General features: G+C 38.9%; 1 protein-coding gene across 1 annotated transcript; it reads right to left on the bottom strand.

Moving 5' to 3' along the window:
- Positions 1-4,118: 4,118 nt before the first annotated feature.
- On the bottom strand, positions 4,119-7,833 carry LOC128470050 (toll-like receptor 13). The gene is made up of 2 exons (XM_053451875.1): positions 5,081-7,833; positions 4,119-4,440 (listed from the first exon to the last, which is right to left on the bottom strand). The coding sequence occupies exons 1-2, from the start codon at positions 7,771-7,773 to the stop codon at positions 4,269-4,271; spliced, it is 2,865 nt and encodes a 954-aa protein (XP_053307850.1). The 5' UTR covers positions 7,774-7,833; the 3' UTR covers positions 4,119-4,268.
- Between the last annotated feature and the right edge of the window lie 12,766 nt (positions 7,834-20,599).

The raw sequence follows: 20,599 nt of genomic DNA, 5'->3' as shown, positions 1-20,599 counted from the left end.
CTCCTTCATGTCCTACCCTATCCATGTGCCACATGTCCTGCCCCTAGACTTTTAAACATGTATAACCCGGACATCATCGGCCCGAAAACAGCACTATCATATGGAGATTCCCCACGGGTGGTGGGGGTGCCGACCAGGGGTGGGAGGGAGCCGCTTGAAGATTCCAGGCCGACAGGACTTCCAGGAGAGCGGGGGTTAGCCGGCGCAGTTATGGAACCCGCGATCACGTCGCTTTTTGGGCAGGATATCCTCAGGACCCTGAGCTATCCATCGGTACCCCAGGATTTCGGGGTCACCCCGAACCGATGATTGAAAGCTGTATGGATATTGCGGGGCTCGGTGGCCTAAGTGTGACGTCAGACTGGGCAGGGCTATGTGGACATGGTTTATGGCCTTTTTCCTGTGTTGAACTGTATATAAGCCCATGTGTTTCCCAAATAAAGAGTTAATATTGAGGTAAGCCTCGACGCTGCCCTTATCAGGGCGGTATCGCGCTGTATTGCTATACTTCCGTATACTACAGTGCGCCAAGGTTCCTGAACGGCTGTGTCCTCTGCTATGATCACTTATTGTCCTTTTCAGGACGATAGCCCCACTGTGTAGCGCAGCTTCGGCTAGCTAGTGGTAAAGCAGCCCCTTCTCTCTGCACGCTGGTTCTGTCTGGCGGTGAAGGGGTTAATCGCTGGTGTCCCGGCAGGAGGAAGCAACGATTGGCGGGAGTACCCAGTAGAGGTACAGGTCGGTCCCGTCACAGTAGCTAATGTAATCCCCTTTTACAGAACTATTTAATCTACTTTTTATCACATTGAGAGACCCGGACAATATTTAAACTAATGGAATGGAATGAGACACAGATTGGGATTTATGGATTTATCAGCGGTCTGTAAATTTCAAAACAATATAAATATTTTTTTTTATATTATAAGGCTTTTCTGGATGCAGAGTGCCCCATGATATTCTTTTAACCCCCTATATGCCACTCTGCCTCTAGTAATGCCTTTTAACCCCCTATATGCCACTCTGCCTCTAGAAATGCCTTTTAACCCCCTATATGCCATTCTGCCTCTAGAAATGCCTTTTAACCCCTATATGACAGATTATGCAAGAAAGGTGGCAACCCTAATGACACCTGAGTGTTAGAACTTTGGGTACTCGCTTGTTTTGTTAATAGATTTATTATTTTTCCAAGTCTTACATTTTAAAATGATGTTTATTAAATAACCAAATGCACAAAATAAACAACTTTATCATTTACTGATCTATATAGCGCCATCGTATGTTGCTGCTCTCTAGTATTGGCAAACAAGACAAATAGTAGCGCGTCATAATATGTGTATACTGTGCGTTTAGAATCTTAGGAGTTATGTGATTATTCCTCCCCTATCTCTACCATTTTATTACGCTATAGTTGTCAATTGGTTCAAACAGAATGTAAGAATGAGAGGAGTAGAACGTAGATAACGTCATCGCAAGTAATTGATAAGATGGTCCGTTTGGACTTTTGCCACAGGCCTAAATGTTCCCTTATTTTGAAACAGAATTATCTCGTAAGCAATTACACTGATCAACAAGCAAGAAAAAATAAACTGATTTAGTCACGCAAAAAGCTGTGAAAGTGACAGTTCCCTTAAACCTATGATTTCACATCAGTTTAGACCCTGTTGACGTTACGTTCTTTGAAATATTGTAATAATCAGTTTTAAACCTAAAATTAATACTTCCTCTTTTCATAAAATTTCTATTATGAGTCATTGTAAAAAATAAAATAAAAATAACTCTCTCAAAACTCTTAACCCCCTAGTAAACATATGCAATAGATGGACTTGCACATATACGTAGATTGCACTCATTGCCCGGTAGGTGACAGTATATAATATAATGCAGCGTTGGCACACAAATGAAGAGATACAATCATATTAGGGGACAAATTATAGGTACATAATACACATCCAACCAAATATGCCTTTTTCCACAGCCGGTGCATCCGCGTTTGGGGGCTACACTATAGTGTGATCTAGCAAGGTCTGTGCCAGAAGAGACAAACTGAGGCTACCTCAGAGCTTCCCTCCTAAGTCAGAACATGTAGGCTGGGAGAATGGCAAAGACCAGGAAACTTGTGTCTTAACTAGCATTGATGGGGCATGGTCTTTGTGTCTTTTATCCAGAGACCAGGTCACCGTTTGCTTTTTTTGTAGGTTACAGATGCTGAGTATTAGTATGGGGTCAAGACTGCCAACAGTGTATATTTTTCATAGAAGCTCCAGGTGGAAAGTGAATGGTCCTTGACAGAGCCTTTAGATATCTGGGTTGGGTGAGTTTTAATTGTGTCTACATTAGACCCTATAACATTCATGTACCACTCTTATAGGTCACTGAACTAATGTGCTTTGTCTTTTCTTATGATAGTAGGCAAGTGTCAGAGTCATGGTTTGCCACTCCTGCTGAGACAACAGTTATGAGGGAAGCTCCTATCCAAAATTTAAGCTAACTGGCCCAGAGCGCCCAAAGATGGAGTTCAGGAGTTATTGTGCAGTAGCAGAGCTGGACGGGGCCTGATTCAGGGCGACTGCACTCTCCAGGGTGTTGAGCACCTAGGGTTGTGATGCCACATACCAGGGCCCTGACATAGCAGCGAATGTTGTCCAGAACAAAGCAGAACTCAGAGCTATCACGCAGGCACCCTGGAGCAGGCATGAGACATAGCTCTACAGACAAATGTGCAGGATGCTGGGAGTATGGAAGCTAAGCTGGAAGTAACAGCTAAAACATAGCAAGCAAGGGACAGGGAGACCGAGCAAGAAATATAGCCAGACAAGACATACATAATATAGGACACAACAAAGGACAGGATCCTCAGAAGCTTCTCCTTTAAGCAAGGATCTTAACTGGGACATGGAGAGAGGAACTGAAATCCTCAGATGATTCAAAGAGGGCAAAGTTACATAAGAGCTAGACAAACACGAATACAGGAACTAGCCTAGGACTGTGTGATAACAATTGGAGATTCTGTCATATCCATAGTATGCTTAGCCCAACCACTACGCCAAAGTACTCGGTGGGTCCTAAAGCTGCCTACTGAATTACTAATAAACAAACTAAATATTGAGCTCAAAACCTGTGCCTGCCTATTGAATTACTAATAAACTGAAACTAAATATTGAGCACAAAATCTGTGCCTGCCTACCGAATTACTAACAAACTGAAACTAGACATTGAGCACAAACCCTGCATGGACATACCTTCAGACTACTGACTGAGACAAACAGAACACACAGGTGGGGCACGCCTTATTAAGGGAACAGAGCTGAAGCAATGAGCAGAACTGGAATCAAGGAATCAGAAGCACAGAGCATATGGAAACCCAGGAATGGATTACAGCAAAGGGGGAACTGTAGCGAGACCTTTGTTTTGTTTATTGCACTTTTGTTTTATTGTAGAAGTAGAATTACAAACCAGATATAAAACAGATGCCTTATGCCTAATAAATTATTTCCCCTTTTGGAGAGAAAAGAGGAAATTAAAAAATATATATTTTTGTGTTCTAGGGCATCAAAAAGGGAACTTGAGTGTTTTTACCCTTACAAAAAAATTACTGCAGTTTTTCAGAAGTAATACTGCTATTTTTTGGACATGAAAAAACTGCAATACTGCACTTTTACTGCATTTGTACTTCACTGTACTGCAGGTGTACTGCAGTTATTTTTGTACGGAAGTACAAATGCAATAAAGCTGCAGTACATTGAAGTACAACTGTAGGTGTGCAATATATAAAAAAAAAAGTGCGGTAAATGTGCAGTAATACTGCAGTAAAAGTGCAGTATTGCAGTTTTTTCATGTGCAAAAAATAGCAGTATTACTTCAGAAAAACTGCAGTAATTTTTCGTAAGGGTAACCTTCTAGTTATCTATAGCTATCTATACATTTTTTTCACCTGCTTTGTGCGTAAGCCCATTGAATGAACAATGTAGACCCTCACATTGTATCCTCGTTTAAATGTATTTGTGTTTGAAAAATATCCCTGCTGCCTTAGGAAACAAACTTAAAAGTTTTCTCCATAAAAACATAATAAAGAATTTTGATTTGAAATATTTATCCAAAATTTTTTTTTTTTTTCAACAACACACATCAATAAAAATATAGGAAAAAAACGGATATTGTACAGTTAATAGGTAGGTAGAAAGATAAATAGATACACACACACACACAGATATAAGTACAGTATATGAACATCAGAGGATTTTCTGGTGCACTGAAAATACATCATAAAATTAAAATGCTCTTCTGGCCACTCCAAGCTGTATTGTATCCTCTTCATACATCTCCTTGCCTAAGGCTTCACTAAGTTTAAACCAAAACAGTTCTTCGCCCTGGGGGTCCTCAGGCCAGTGGAGGTACGTATTTTGCTTTATTAGCTTTCTTAACTTGTGATAGGCAGAAAGTCTAAAAACAGGAGAGCAGAGAAATTGGGTTTACAAGCTGTACATAAAATAAAGACTACACATCCAGACGTGTTAGCGTGTAGTTTACAACAAGTAATGGTTAAAGGAATGTAAAGAATACAGATTCTTTTTTGAAAGGGTTAAACTTTCTATTGTTTTGGAACAAGTAATGTTTGGGGTCACAGAAGGTGCTGGCAAGCTGTTTGGGGGCTAATGTAACACAGACAATCTGGGGACAAAGATGACACTGGCAACCTGTTTATTACTAGACATTACATACACTGTCACACAGACAGGCACATATACACACATAGTCACATATACACACATAGTCACATATACACACATAGTCACACACATCACACAGTGGGTTCTTTCCCTGGTGCTAGCTGCAGCTTACACTGAGCTCCAAGTGATGGAGGGTCTCAGCCCATCAGGGGGCTACAGCATCAATACAATGTGGTTAAAAAATATATAAATTACTCACTGAAGTCCTGCTTTCCCTGTTCATCATTTCAACTGTGTATGGGCATTCATTATTAATAATATATGTACCCAATCAATATAGCATATATATATATATATTGTTGAATTTACAAAGCAATAAAGTGGTTCTTGCTGTAATTACACGTATTACTGACCTGTAGTCTGGGATATCTTCTAGAAAAACCAGAAGAAGGACATCCTCCTTCTGAAAAAAGACTCTGGAGCACGCCATCTCCATTTCAATCCTGCACCACTCACTTGTTAGGTAATGTCTGCTCACAATGCACATCGTCTTGCGGCTGTTGCTGATGGCTTCCTGAATGTTTTCTATATGGTAGCATCCTGGAACAAAGTCTCGAGGTTTGAAGCAAAGCTTATATCTATATTTGCCCTGCTCTTCCAGTTGAAATAGTAGATTTTCTACGACCCATTGTTCATCCTCTGAAGAGTAAGATATAAATGCATCATATCTACACGCGCGTTCTTCCTTTTGAATTTTCCACTTGAACCAGACTCGTAACATATAGTAGCCATAGAGTATCGACCACTTCAGCTTAACAATCAAAAGACTTACGATCAAGAATAGCGACGTTGTGAAGAATGTTCCAAAGAAGAAGTAGACCGAGATGTCGGTGCCACAAAAACTGAGATCATAGTTTATAAAGTTATTGTCTTGAGCTCGCTGGCCAAAGCAATTATACGACTGAATAAAGGGAACTTGCACCACTGTGTTAAACTCAGACCAATTTTGAAACCAACAGTTTTCACAGGAGCAAGAAAGTGGATTCATATACACATCACAATATACTAAATTGGGCACGTTTTCTAAAATGCTTTTGCTGATATTTCGAAGTTTATTGTATTTTAGTGACAAGTTTTCCAACAGTGTTACGTGCGAAAATATGTTTTCTGGAAGATCCCGAATTTCATTTTTGTCGGCGTTAAGGTGCCTAAGTTGAGTGAGATTTTGAAATAACTCTGGTTTAAAAAGGTCCGAATGATCTGTCATTGGGTAGAGTTCAGAAATATCCAATTCCGTTAGATTTGCAAGAAGTGTCAAGGACTTGTTTTTGAAAAATAGGCACGGGTTTCCTCTGAGATTCAGTTTTTGAAGAGACTGAAGACCTTTGAACAACGTTGCTGGAACACTAATGTCACTGAAGGTTTGAGTTTGGTAGCTCAGGTCCAAAGATTTTAATTGCTTAAGATACAAGAATGGATTTGGTGACTGATATTTATTAAAAGCCCACAATTGGTTTTTACTTAGGTCCAACGTGACAAGAGATTTTAAAAATTGTAAAGTAAAATTAGTTAATTTATAAAAACCGTTATCTGCCAAAGAAAGATGCTCCAAAGAGCTAAGACCCTGTAGAGCATATTTTTGAATGGAGGATATTTTGTTCCCAGACAATAAAAGTGTTTGAAGTTTTCTCAGTTTGTGAAATGATTTGCCCCGGATTACCGATAAACTGTTTTCCCTTAAATCAAGCACTCTGAGATTGCGCAGATACATAAATTTTCCTTCTTTTATATAAGCTATTTTGCAGCTTCTCAGGCTAAGGTATCTTAAATGGTATAAGCCCTTAAACGCATCTTTGTCGATGTATGTCACATAGTTTTTCGACAAGTCTAAAACGCGAAGTTTACTTAAAGGACTGAACATGTTTGTTTTCAAGACTGAGAGTCTATTTCTTTCCAAATTTAGAGTGTGGAGGGCCTTCAAACCATTCCAGGCATTGACATTAATTTGCTTTACCTTACAGCTATCAAGGTGAAGGACCTGAAGATATTCAAAACTCTGAAGACTATTGTTTACCATCCTGATGAAAGAACTTGTTGACAGGACAAGTGTAGTAAGGTTTGTGCATTGTCCAATGACCTTTAAGTTAGCGCTTGAGATTTTGCAATGCTTGAGCTCAAGCCATCGCAATAATGGTAAACTTTGGAAAACTTGACAAGCGACTGACAGGTCATGCTGTGGAGCAGGTCTCATACTTGACCAGTGAAGTTCTGTCAGGTTTGGAAGCCAGCTTCCCAAAAGTTGGGAAATGTTTAAAGGGTTTTCATCAAATACAATTTTAGACAAGTTGGGTACATTTTGCAAAGAACTCCCATTTATGCGAGACATGTTATTCCTCAACACATTCAGTTCTATAAGATTAGGCATGAAGTAATAGGAGAGATCCAAAACAGAAATTGTATTATTGCAAAGGATCAGGTATTGTAGAGACGGTAATTTTATCAAACGTTGCTCACTGCTCAGGTTGGATATAGTGTTTGAGGAAAGGTTCAGTTTAGAAACCATGTACAAATTTGTGAGTGCCTTTGCCACCATTCTAAAATCTGAAATTAAATTAGAGGCCAGATTAAGTTCTTCTAAAGCTTGTAAAGGTCTCAGGATCTCACTTTGTATCGTGAAGATCTTGTTGTGACTGATGCAAAGAATTCTGAGGCTTGTGAGATTTGTCAGGGAATCCAAAGACTCGATTAGGTTTTGGCTAAGGTCAAGGAGCTGAAGGTTATTTAAGTTTTGGAATGCCTTGTGTTGAATAGTATGAATTCTGTTCTTACTCAGTTGGATCTCCAGGAGATTGGGCAAATGAGAAAATGCATGATCTTCTATGATCCTGATTTCATTTTGTGACATGTTTAACCATTGTGTTTCATTTGGAAGATTCCTAATCTCTGATGTTAAGGCAACAACCCTTCGGCCTACACAGTCAGCATATTTGTTGTTGTTGTATGGCAGATAACATTTAGAGTAACCATATCCTGTAGTGAGCGTGATGCAGTGCAATGCCACTGTTATAAGATAAATTCCGTGGTTTGTTAGTCGATAAAGGCTCATGTTTAATGCTTTGTTCTATGCCTTGTCAAAAATATAAGATATGTTCATTGTTGCAAGCCAGTCTCTTGATCTATAAAGGAGAATTATTAATATAATTACTTTATAATAACGTGTCTGGAATCATTATAAGTAAAACAGTGTATGCAAGCAAAAACATTTTTTAAGTCCTATCATTTGATATATATGTACTTGTGAGGTTTGGTGCCTTCGTGTTTTGTTTTACAGTATTATTAAGTAAACACAATGGGTGCTTTTAGACAGTGAGCCGCATTTATTCCATAAGTTAGAGCTTGTCTCTGTTTGTGGGACACTCGAACTTTAACACAGCACAAACCAAAATGAACATCAAACAAACCTATGTCCTATTTGGAGAACGTAATAACAGGGCCAAGCAGGGCCAGATTAAGAATGAAAAGCAGCCCTGGAAATATTTGGACACTAGCCCCATAAATGTTATTGCATGGTCGAGTTCATGTGCCCACACGCCCCACTAGGGGCGTTACTAGAAAACACAACCCTGTAAGGAAAGTTGCCCCAGGGAACCCCAACTTCACAAGCAACATGTCCCACAGTGCCACCTTTGCCCCCAAACAGCTTGTCTGCATCATCTGTTCCCCTAAACATGTCTATGCCATCTTTGTTCCCAAACAGCTAGTCTGTGCCCCAAACAGCCTGCCAGTGCCACCCATGCCAACAAAACAGCCTGCCAGTACCACCTATGCCCCTTAAAAAGTCTGCCTATGCCACCTCTGCCCCAAACACATCTACATTCATTCACTTACTCATTTACTCATTCACTTAGTAAGACACAAAATGAACGTATATTACAACCTGCAGCCTCCAGCCAGCAATTGCAGCTCATGCACTCCTCTCAGGTACCTAATGCTTTCAGTGCTTCCTTATTTGAAATCCATGCCCACACCCTTCCCCTTAATGGTAGATTAACCCTATGAATACCCGATGGCCTGTTTTAACCTGTTACTAACATAGTGGTTATACACAACTTCCTCTTTACACCTTCATAATCTGACACTGTAGCACACTTTTGGCAATTGGCCCAGTGTTGAGTACAAATTGGATCATGGAAATATACATGTACATGAAATGCCTTACCTTTGAACATCAACAAATCAGTCTCCGTCTCTCTGCTGTAAAGTACTATGCTTATTACAAAACTGTAACAAGTATTTGTTTATAGGTTTCATTTCCTCCCTTACTGTAATTTATAATACTTCCTCAGAAACAGTATGCGCAATGTGCGGGAAACCAAATGAAAAAGTTTGCATAGTCTTGGAGAATTGGATATATATATGTACCATCAAGAAAACATGAGTGAGCCGGCAAAACACATTTCTTTTATTTCTTATGGGATTCATATTCAACTGTGGGTTATAACAGAATGGCACAATCATGAAACACAACATGGCAGCAAAGAAACAAATTAAATGGCCCCTGTTCAAAGATCTGCATACCCTTACTGTGTATTGCCCCCTTTAGCATCAATGACAGCATGTAGTCTTTTGTAATAGTTGTCTATGAGGCTCCAAATTCTTGCATGTGGTATAGCTGCCCATTAGTCACCACAAAATGCCTCCAGGTCATGCCTCCAAGTCTTTGGTCGTCTCGCATGAACCACATGTTTGAGATCTCCCCGATGATATTAAGGTCAGGAGACTGTGATGGCCACTCCAGAACCTTCACCTTTTTTCTGCTGTAACCACTGGAGGGTCAACTTGGCCTGTGCTTAGGGTCATTGTCGTGCTGGAAAGTCCAAGAGCATTCCACGTGCAACCTTCGTGCAGAAGAATGCAAATTGTCTTCCAGTATTTTCTGATACCATGCTGCATTCATCTTGCCGCCAATTATCATAAGATTCCCTGCGCCTTTTGAGCTCATCTCCCAAAACATCAGAGAGCCATCACGCTTCTAAGTGGGGATGGTCTTTTTCTCACAATAGGCCTTGTCGATCCCTCTCCAAACGTAGTGTTTACGGTTGTGACCATAAAGCTAAATTTTGGTCTTGTCACTCAAAATTGAAGTATGCCACAAGCTGTGAGGCCTGTCAAGGTGTTGTCCGGCATATTGTAACTGGGCTTTTTTGTGACATTGTTGCAGATAAGGCTTTTTTTCTGGTAGCTCGACCATAAAGCTAATTTTTGTTCCAATTTTCCACTTCTTAATGAGTGATTGAACGGTACTGACTGGCATTATCAAGGCATTAGATATCTTTTCTTTTCTTTTTTTTATTTTTTATTTAGATACAAATATCTACAAAAAACATATAAAAGACAATAACTTACAATACATTAGCAGCATATGATATTGATTATTGCTGGTCATCTATAGGTCTCTATTATATATAGAGGTCTATATAATCTTCTTAATTCAATCTAGCTACAATTTATCTATGCGTGCATATGACAGATATGGACAACATTATGGACATAAAAATAGCCTATGGTATCTGTAAGGTCATTTCATATATATATTTCCAAAGTGGGTTAATCTTCTTCTCATCTGATTTATAAATATTTATAGGGTAAGTCTTCCCCATATTTCCCAGTATTTATGCATAAACCCATTAGCTCTGTAGTAACCATATTCCATATTCTTTTGATTAAGAATCTGGTTTTTAACATATGTCCAGGAAATTATCTTTTTTTGCCTCCAGTTTCTAGCTATAACTACCAACATCGCTAGGATCACATGATCTATTAGATTTTTTTGTTTTACCGGAATCATCTCCCAATCTTGGAGTAGTAATGCTCTAATCGGTGACTTATCCATCTGTTTCTCTACTAGACAAGATATGATATTAAATATCTTATCCCAACACTCCGCTATTTTGGTACATGACCACTAGATATGGATCCATGTTCCCTCGGCTTCTTGACATCTCCAGCATAGATTTTGTTTTGCTGGATTTATCTTATGGAGCCTTGTTGGGATCATATACCATCTATTTACAATTTTAACGTAGATCTCCTGTAAATTTAAACAGTGAACATTTTTCATAACTTGATTTCAAGATTTTGTCCAGCGGTCTTCTGTAAGGGAAGCATTATCTATATTTAAATCTCTCTCCAATTTTTTCCAAGCAGGTGGGGATTTAAGGTCGTCTAGCTCCAAGATTAGGTCTGTACAGAGTTTTAAGGATTTCTGTTTAGTCTGGTTGTCAAATATTTTCATAAACTTTATCACGTGTTCATCTTTATTTTCCTCAAAAAGGGAGTGGAGTAAATAGTTCTTTATTCTCATGTAATTAAATATTTCTTTATTAGTAAGACCATATTCAGCACTCAAGGTAGAAAAATCTTTTAGTTTATTTCCTATCGTAAATTCCTCTATTCTTGTTATCCTACAATTTTCCCACTCATTTAGATTTATGTCCCGGTTGTTTTTATTTAGGAGCTCTAGCAGGGCCTTTTTAGTTATGAGGTCGTTAAAACTCCTAGGTAGAAACAAGGTGTTTTTTTGGATTCTAGGATGTTTATCACGCCATATAAATTTCATTAATTTTGATTGTATTAAATTAATCCAATCTTTAGACAAAATATCCGGAATCATTCTAAATCTATAGAGCCACGCTGGTAGTATGTATGATTTTACAATATTAATTCTCCCCATCCATGATATAGGAAGAGACTTCCACTTATTTAATTTCTCTTGTGTCTGCTTTAAAAGGACTTGACAGTTCCTTTCCATTATCTTAATGCCTTCTGCCGGAATTTTTATTCCTAGGTAGTCTATGCCTGTAGCTGGCCACAAGAATTGGAACCTGGATTTTATTAGATTTTTATCTTCTTCTGTCATTGCAATGCACATTGCCTGTGATTTACCCATATTTAGCTTATAGTTAGATATAGTGCCATATAATTCGATTTCTTGTAGTAGAAGTGGAATCGTAACATTAGGTTTATCTAAGATAATGAGAATATCATCTGCGTAAAGGGACATTTTCATTTCTGATTGACCGATTTTAATCCCAGCAATGTTGGAGTTATATCTTATTCTAGAAGCAAAGGGTTCTAAGGAAATAATATATAAGAGAGGGGCTAAGGGACATCCCTGTCTTGTGCCATTGGATATATTAAGCCATTGAGTTTCAAATCCCTGCCCCACTATTTTAGCTGTGGGAGTAGTATATAATGCCATAATAGCATCGATTAAACCAGGTCCAAAACCCATCTCCTTTAAAGTCAATTCCAGGAACTCCCAGCTGACCCTGTCAAATGATTTTTCTGCATCTAATGACAGGGCCAGCAAGGGGGCCTGGGTAATATTTGCATAATTACAAATGTCTATTATCTTCCTGACATTGTCGCTAGGAGATCTAGATTTTATAAAGCCTGTTTGATCTTTATGTATTAATACCTCTAGGTTAGGTCTAATCCTATTTGCTATTATCGCAGAATATATTTTAGTATCTAGATTTATCAGAGATATTGGCCTGTAGTTTTTAATGTCCAGGGCAGATTTATCAGGTTTCAAAATAGGGCATAGGTGTGCTTGTAGCATTTCTCGTGGGAATTTTTTCTGATTTTTTATTTCATTGAACATATTGCACAGATAAGGAGTCAAACTAGTATCCAAAGTTTGAAAAAAATTCAGCGATATATCCATCAGGGCCCGGAGGTTTACCCTTTTTTAATTGCGTTATTATTTTTATCACTTCTTTTTCTTCTATAGGGCGATCTAAAATTTCAGCTTGAGCTCTCGATATTTGTGTTATCTTAGAAGATCTTAAATATTTCTTGATTATATCTCGCTTATAGCTATTATCATGGAGATTATATAATTCTGTATAGAATATACAAAAAGCTTCTCCAATTTGTGCTGGTGAAATGCAATTTTTATCTTTATAGATAATTTTATGTATTCTAGAATTAGCTGTTCGTATTGATGGTTGACGAGAGAGAAGCTGATCCGGACGATTCCCCATATAATACCATTTTTGCTTATATTTAGTTCATATATTATTAGCCTTTTCCATCAATAGCTCATTAATTGTTTTTTTGGTTAATTCAATTTCATATTTTAGTTACGGCTCCAACCGTACCTTATTTCTCCTACATAGATCTTCAAGGTGAATATATTGATCGGGAAGTGTTTTAGATTTTATTTAGATATGCTGTTCTACTAATCAAGTGTCCCCGAATAACACATTTATATGTGCACCAAGTATTCGCGAAGGACGTCTCGCTAGGATTATTTTCCTCAAAGAATTGTTTAGTAATTTTTTTCCAATTCCTTCTTATATAGTGCATTCATTAATAGATTTTTATTTAATCTCCATGGAGGTCTTATACTTCTACTGGTTCCCTTTAGTATTATCATAATTGAATCATGATCCGACCAAGGGATCTCTTTTATCCATATTCTCTTGCATTCTCTTATCAATGGCGCATTAACTAAAACCATGTCTATTCTTGAAAATGATTTATGGCAACTTGAGTAGTAGGTATAATCTTGATCTTCTGGATGTAATGATCGCCATAGGTCGTATAATCTATTTCTCCCTAAAAAATCGTTGAAAGATTTTACCTTCTCTAATCCCATCCGGTCTTTTTTTTTTATATTCAGTAGTCAATTTGTCCATATCTAGATCTGCTACACAATTGAAAAACCTTTTTTAATTGCTCCATGGTCCAGTTGTTATGCTCACATGCCCGTTGTAGACACTTTCAACAGTGGACAGGGGTCAGTATGGGCACCTTGACTGGTCTGCAGCTACACAGCCCCATTTGCAACAAACTGCTATGCACTGTGTGTTCTGATACCTTTCTATCAGAACCAGCATTAACTTTTGCTCCAGTAGCTCGTTGGATTTGACCACGCGAGCCATCCATCCTTCACCCTCCTCCACGTGATTCAATGAGCCTTGGCCGCCCATGACCCTGTTGCAGGTTCACCGCTTTTCCTTCCTTGGACCACTTTTGACCAGGCACTGACTACTGCAGAACGGGAACACCCCACAAGAGCTGCAGTTTTTGGATGCTCTGACCCAGTCATCTAGCCATCACAATTTGTTGCTCAGATCCTTACTTTTCCTGTGAACAAGTCAACAAGGTGTGACAATTACATGTAAATTGCGAACATAGTGTGGTATAGGTGGTACTCCTATGCTTTCTGAAGTATTATAGCTGGTGGAATATATTAGGCAGATGGAATACATCTCCCACAACATCTCTCTTGCACCCCTAAGATAAGATATGGTCTGTGCGGTCCACTATGATTGGCTGAGTTCATGATGTCGCCCTCAATGCTCAATGCACCCTCATCGTCTCCACCCTCTGTTTTCGCTTTCGAGATATCATCGCCTGTACCCCTATGCCCTCTCATTGTATAAACCCCTCGCAATTACAAACTAAACCACTAAACCCTTTTTTATTTTGAAATATCTCTCTTCATATCTTCGTCTCCCCTCTCTGTAAATGTTAAATATATTTGTTTACTAATATTCCATTGTAAAGTTCTATTCATTATTAATCAGAATCATGCAGGACAACGGGTGAACCATGACTGTTTCATATTCAAATTGTTATTAGAAAATGAATAGAGCGCTTCTGTCTGGTTTATGCTTATTTGATTGATACTTATAATTATTATTGATGCTGCCTGTGTACGTGACCTGTCAACCTTTAAAGCTTACACACATTGTCTATGAGTTATACATTCATATGTTCTCAATGAGACAATAGTAATAAAGCTGAGGAAACATGTTCTCCTTATGTGCAAACAAGCCTTCAACAGATAAATGCATTTTTGAAATGAATCCACTAGGCGGCGGCAGGATAGCGCCGAAGATATGAACAAGTATCAAATGAGCGAAATCACACAGAACCACAACGAAATCCAATACATCCATCTATATATTGACAGGCAGATAGATGGAAAAATATACGGTACCTACATCCATACATAAACTGTGCATATTTTGGATTTAATCACCGGAATTTGAGCAACTGAGATGTCACCAAGAAATGCAGAAGCAGAAGCTTCTGATGAACATTCGGTGAAAATCTGCCGCACACACTTTCATTTCACTCAACCAACTAAACCGTACAGATCCAAAGACAGTCTAATCAGGACACAGGTCATCAGTAATCTCAGGGTCACTTCCCAGCTCTGAAGCTCTTGAGGAAAAAGATCTGACCAAGACCTATAAGCAGACCACAGTCCCTGCGGAAGGGTGCATTCCAGGCGTGATGAAGCAGGGGACAATTTACAGCTGTGGAGATAACTTGTAGCCCAGTATTATCAATGTTTGTGGTGTTTATATATGGCGTACCTTCCAAGTGTCCTGGTTATCTCATGGTACATGGCATATTTGGGAGACTGTTGCCAGATTGTCAACACGGGGTGCATACACCAATTGGAGTTTTGAGACATCAGGTTCTGGAAGAAGAAGACTCCCTGGCTATCCTTCTTCAGAAAAAGACAAAGGGGTTAATTCACTAATAGCGGAGTGCAACCAAGTACAGCAGACTTTGCAAACTTGTGATTCACACAGTACTCCATAACATACGGTATAACTCGGTATTGAAAATAATTTTCTGTTTGTAAATGATGAGGGGTTATAAGTACACATATGTGTATGCTGCAGATGAGATTTAATACTCATATAGTAATGCATCTGGGTAATAAAGCACATGCTAATTACGAGTTAATGGGGTCAGGTTGGATAATTGGCACTTTTTGTTTTGGGGGCACTAGTTGACCCCATCTGGCAGCTGTTAAGGCAAATAAATTTGTACCATGAATTCAAAAGGGTATCAATGCATTGGAGAATGAGACTATGCTAATAAACAAAGTATTTTTTAGGCCTCATTCGGAATATGTAATCCAATTTTAGGCACCATACTTCCCAACAGTTCCATTTTTGCATGACAGTCCAGATAATTTGGATAAGCTGTATTTTGCAGACTTGTAGACTCATTTTCATTGCGAATTTTGCCGTTTTGTCCATTTGTCCATATAAAAAAAGGAACATTGGACAAAAGACAAAGTAAACAAAATGTGGACAATACAAAAATCTTTGTCCATTCGTTTATTCGTTTGTTGCCGCGGCCGCCATTTTAACTACACTTAGAGGGGGAGACTCTCGCCATTTTAATTCAACTTCTTCTACGTGTTTATTTCTTGCTTCCATAGCAACTTGGACAGACGAATGGGGTTTCCAAAAATCAGAATGCTGGACGGAGTGCATCCAGCAAATGGCTAATATTACTTTCATACTGACACGCTAGGCCACGCTTACTCTCTAGGAAATGTTTTATGTGGAGGAACGCAGCTCTCATTTCTGGCATTCATTAAAGAAGGAGGCATTGCACCCCCATCTTAACCAAATAATGTAAAAGTTCAAAGTTTCTAAAATAAAATAAAAAGCTGTTTCACTTCTTATAAATTATATGGATAAAAGCATTAACCATCTACATTTTTTTTAAGAAATCGACAGAAAACCAGACTACTTCTTTAGCGGCTGGAGTTTCCTCATCAACATCCCCTACTTGTCTCCTCCCGACTCTTTCTTCTTTACAAGCGCTATCACCAGACTGGAATTAATGCTTCATCGGAACATATCTGCCACATTGCATTATTATGTAGAGTAAGGATTGACTTTATATATTTTTTTTTTTGTTTTTTTTTTTTAATAGCATTTTTCTTTTTAAATACACAAAAGCTTTGGAACCGGGTAGCTCTGTAAAAACACACACACATATAATAGAAGTGTGAATGAATATACTCCAGAGCAGATGATCACACTGCAGTGCTGTGCTTAGCTGCCACATAGTATATTGTATCTGCTCCTGGGAAGGCCTGCAGATATGTGGACAGATACCCCATCCAGAGGTAAGACAAGTCTTTTTCCTTTCATATAAAACCTCACACACATGTAAATGGAGTCTCGCAACCTGAAATAAATGCATGCAAGAAATTCTATTTGCTGATGAGGCTCTAGAATACTGTTAAGGGTTTGCGTGTTACACTCTGTATTTTATGCTCATGCTTTACCGGGTCCAAATGAGCCATCAAATTTGATATCAGCGTCTCTGCATGTTGTATGTAAGAATTTGCACAGACATACATAGGACTACATACATAACGCTTAACAGTATCTATATTGGTTTTATCTGAATGAAAGACTCCATTGTGAAATACATTTCGGGGGCTGTCCTATTGTGATGGAATTCCCCCCTCACCATCTTCTGTCTGTCTGCTTCATTCATTCATTCATTCATGTCCATTCTCCACCCCTGCAATGTTAACCCTTTCTGTGCTGCCCTATTCGTCATATGTCCATTCATCCATTTGTTTTTATGTCCTTCCATCACCATTTTATAATGTTCTAAATGTGCATCTCTTCTTTCACTATCCATCCCCCCCCCCGATTCTTTCCTTCCCCCTACAAAGCTTTCTTTTCCACTCACTCCGCAGAGATGATCAGAGATGCTATATACTTCTGTTTCCTTGGTGGTCTGTGTCCCTTTGTGCATGTTAGGTGCCATCATTTTTAACAGTTGACAGCAGAACCAGCGCTGAGTTAACGGGCGTGCGAGAGAAAGATTTCTGTTTTTGCTTAAAAAACATTAGGTTCTACGAGGACAGAGAAAACCACATTACTTTTGAATGTCTTATGAGATGTATGTAAGACCAAATGCTGCACAATTATGTTAGCGGACCCTTTATTTCAGATTATAATCCCTATGAAGACCAGTCTTTCTGATTCTTTCAAGAATTAAGCACATAACCAGTGAATAGCATTCAAAAAACATCTGAGGCATAAATATTCGGGATCCCATACATTATATGGCCAAATATTGCTTAGCCCGACACTTCGTCACAGTGCCCCAACTTTGGCGACTCCTACCTAATTTTACACGGCTATATTGCTTACCAAGCAGGTGAATCAGTGGGACAGGACTGCACCTTAACACACTGAGACTCTCATGCAACTCAAAGCCTTCTCTGGACACCATTAATGAGACTCCTGTGTGGCAGGAGGAGCTGCTCAACCCTCAGGTTTGGTCAAAAAAATATAACAAAACAGAGGAGCGCACAACCTAAAAGACACGCACATTAACATTCCAGGGTTGCTGGTTCATCAAGGCTTCCCTAAAGAGCTGACAATCTTTTTAATGTAGACAACATTCTATTTTTTTCGAAGCTCCTTCATGCCTACATGACAGAATAAGAAGTGGCAGCCACAGGCCCCTTAAAATAACTTGACCCTTTTGAAGGATATCATTGTGTTTCCACGAGTATTAGTAAGAAAGGCGAATAAAAGTCTTCTTCATTTGTTGGGGAAAAAGCATTTAGTCTGGGGTAGGTAGGGGAAGAGGTAGTGAGTGGCATAGATGAATGTTGCAGACAAGTCCAGTCTGAAGGTATTAATCTTTTCTTGAAATAGGTGGCCAAATTTTGGCCATTGAGAGAGGACCATAGGTGAAGAAAAGGCATTGTGGCTTTTAAGAAAGGGCCGATATGAAGGTGGAGAAGTAGAGTTGTTTAGAGTGAGGGCAGAGTAGTAACACTGCATTAATTTGTTGCGAATAAAGTCTTTAGTAGATTTGGAATTCCCAAAGTTGTGTTCTGCAGCGAGCAGATCTGGAGGAACGGCCTTTTTTGCGTGCAATGGTAGATGCCTAAATTGTTGGGAGTAGTGTAGGGCAATACTGTCAAGATGAGGAAAGGTGTTGTAAAAGAAGCTGCTGAGTCTGGACATGAAAGGGTTAGGATACAAGGTATGACATGTTTCAATGAGGCTGAGAGTTGGTAACGGGTATTATCTGGCGGTGTTCTATACGGTAGATATGAGGTGGACCTTGGGATGACATACTGGTGGGGGGAGTGTAGAAGAAAAGGTTAGAAAGTGGTGATCACAAGGAAGGAAGACAGAAATTAAGAAATCTGAGAAGGAACATGATCTGGAGAAAACCAGTTTGAGTGAGTGTCCAGTGTGCGTGGCAGAATTAGTCCCTTGGGAAAGACTAAGAGGTTGGGGAGAGGAGTTTGGAGCTAGCGGAAGTGTTAGATGTGTCAGGAGGAATGTGATAATCACATAGAATATGAAATGGGATGTCAGAAGACAGAAAGAAGGGGAGCTGGGCAGAAAAATGGTCAAAGAACTGCGAAGTAGGACCAGGTGGATGATAGAGAAAATTCATTGAATGAACTGAATGACAGGGATGGAAGAACTGGTGTATTCTAAAAGGAGTAGTTAGAGGAGAAAAGGATGCCTACAATACCACCATTTCTAACATAAGGACTAGGAGTGTGGCTAAAGCGTAGGCTTCCGAAAGGATAGTGCAGCTTTTTTTTAAACAACCTATCAGTACCTGATTTTGTGTCACGTGATAATTGTGTTCCCGGCAAAAATCTGCAATGAAACAACATTTTTACAGGATTAAAGTACTGTGTGCTGGACAGATTTATGCATTCACCAGCATTACAAATTATGTTTCTAATGCAGCATTTAGTTGCAAAAGTGTTAAAATCAGCAAAATACGTTGAACAGTACCTTAAGTTAGTACATCATCACATTGGTCCTCTTTAGGAATGTCCAAAGGATAGATAAGATTTTTTTCCCCTTAAATCATGAAGATTGCTCAACGTTCCTCACCCAATGCTGCTATAGCAAACCTGGCTATGATGTTTCATGGTATGCAAGAATGTATGTCAACTCTTACAATGTTTCAGGCTCGGGAGTATCTAATGTTCATCCAGCTTTCGACATATAACTTTGATCTTGCCATTGTTCCTGACATGAAGCATTTCTGTGGATATCCACAGTGTGCTTGCATATCAACGAGAGTAGCAAGTAGCAAGACATGGCCCCATGTAAAAGTGAGTCCTTCCCATGTCTAAACCTGTTGAGGTTTTTGGCTTCTTTTCTGAAACACATCTCTGTGCGTGTCTGATTTTGCCACTTAATTAGGTAACAGAATAATTTAAAAAGCCAGAGATATTACACACTCCTAGTAATAATTCCAAAAGTCATTAACAGCATTACAAACATCATGGCGCCCCCTGGTGGACAAAAACAATTTATCATTCAATGAAAGATGAACGGCTTTCTATGTTACTAGCTGGCTGTGCATGTGTATACTGCATCACTCTACAGTATTGTTGGCTATATTTGTGGTCATTTTAGGTTTTTTAAAGAAACACTCCCATGATTTTTTGTATTATCTAAAAGCAATGTTGAATTATTTCATGCTTTAGCTTTGGAGGTTCAGCATCTCCTTTATCTCCAGGAGGAGATAAAGCTCTTTAATATGTATTTTTCATTGGTGGGTCTGTATGAGGCACTAGATTGTCCCTTTACGTTTTGAGTGTAATCTATGAATATACCGGTATTTCTCCATGTGACTGATCATTAATAAATCTATATAGTATTAATTTACAGAGCAAAGATTTTTGTGTTGAGATTACTGCATAATGTTTATTATATATATGTATGGTAATGGATCATGGTCCTGTTGATATGTAGTCGTTTTGGTAATTGACATGTTTATATGTATAATTTGCTGTATATTCATATTTTTCATATTCCATACCCAGTGACCTATCCCTTGTTCCCATCAGCCCCTGGTGTCTCCGGAACCATCCTCACGTCCCTTCTGTGCCGCACACTCTGTATTGTTCCCATGAGCGCCTGGTGTCTATGTGATAAGCTACAGGCCACCTATTCAAGACAATGGCGACTTCCCAAACCAATTTCCCACGTCACGCCTGTCCAGGTTTGAATTAATTGGCCAGTTTAAGGAGGACATACACCTGTCACCTTCGAAGTCCTTTTGGTCAAAGAAAGTGATAACAGAAC

This window comes from Spea bombifrons, chromosome 12 (assembly GCF_027358695.1).
Source record: "Spea bombifrons isolate aSpeBom1 chromosome 12, aSpeBom1.2.pri, whole genome shotgun sequence".
In the NCBI taxonomy this organism is placed as follows: domain Eukaryota; kingdom Metazoa; phylum Chordata; class Amphibia; order Anura; family Pelobatidae; genus Spea; species Spea bombifrons.
Note: the sequence above shows the minus strand (reverse complement) of the source record. Positions and strands in the feature narration are given on the sequence as shown.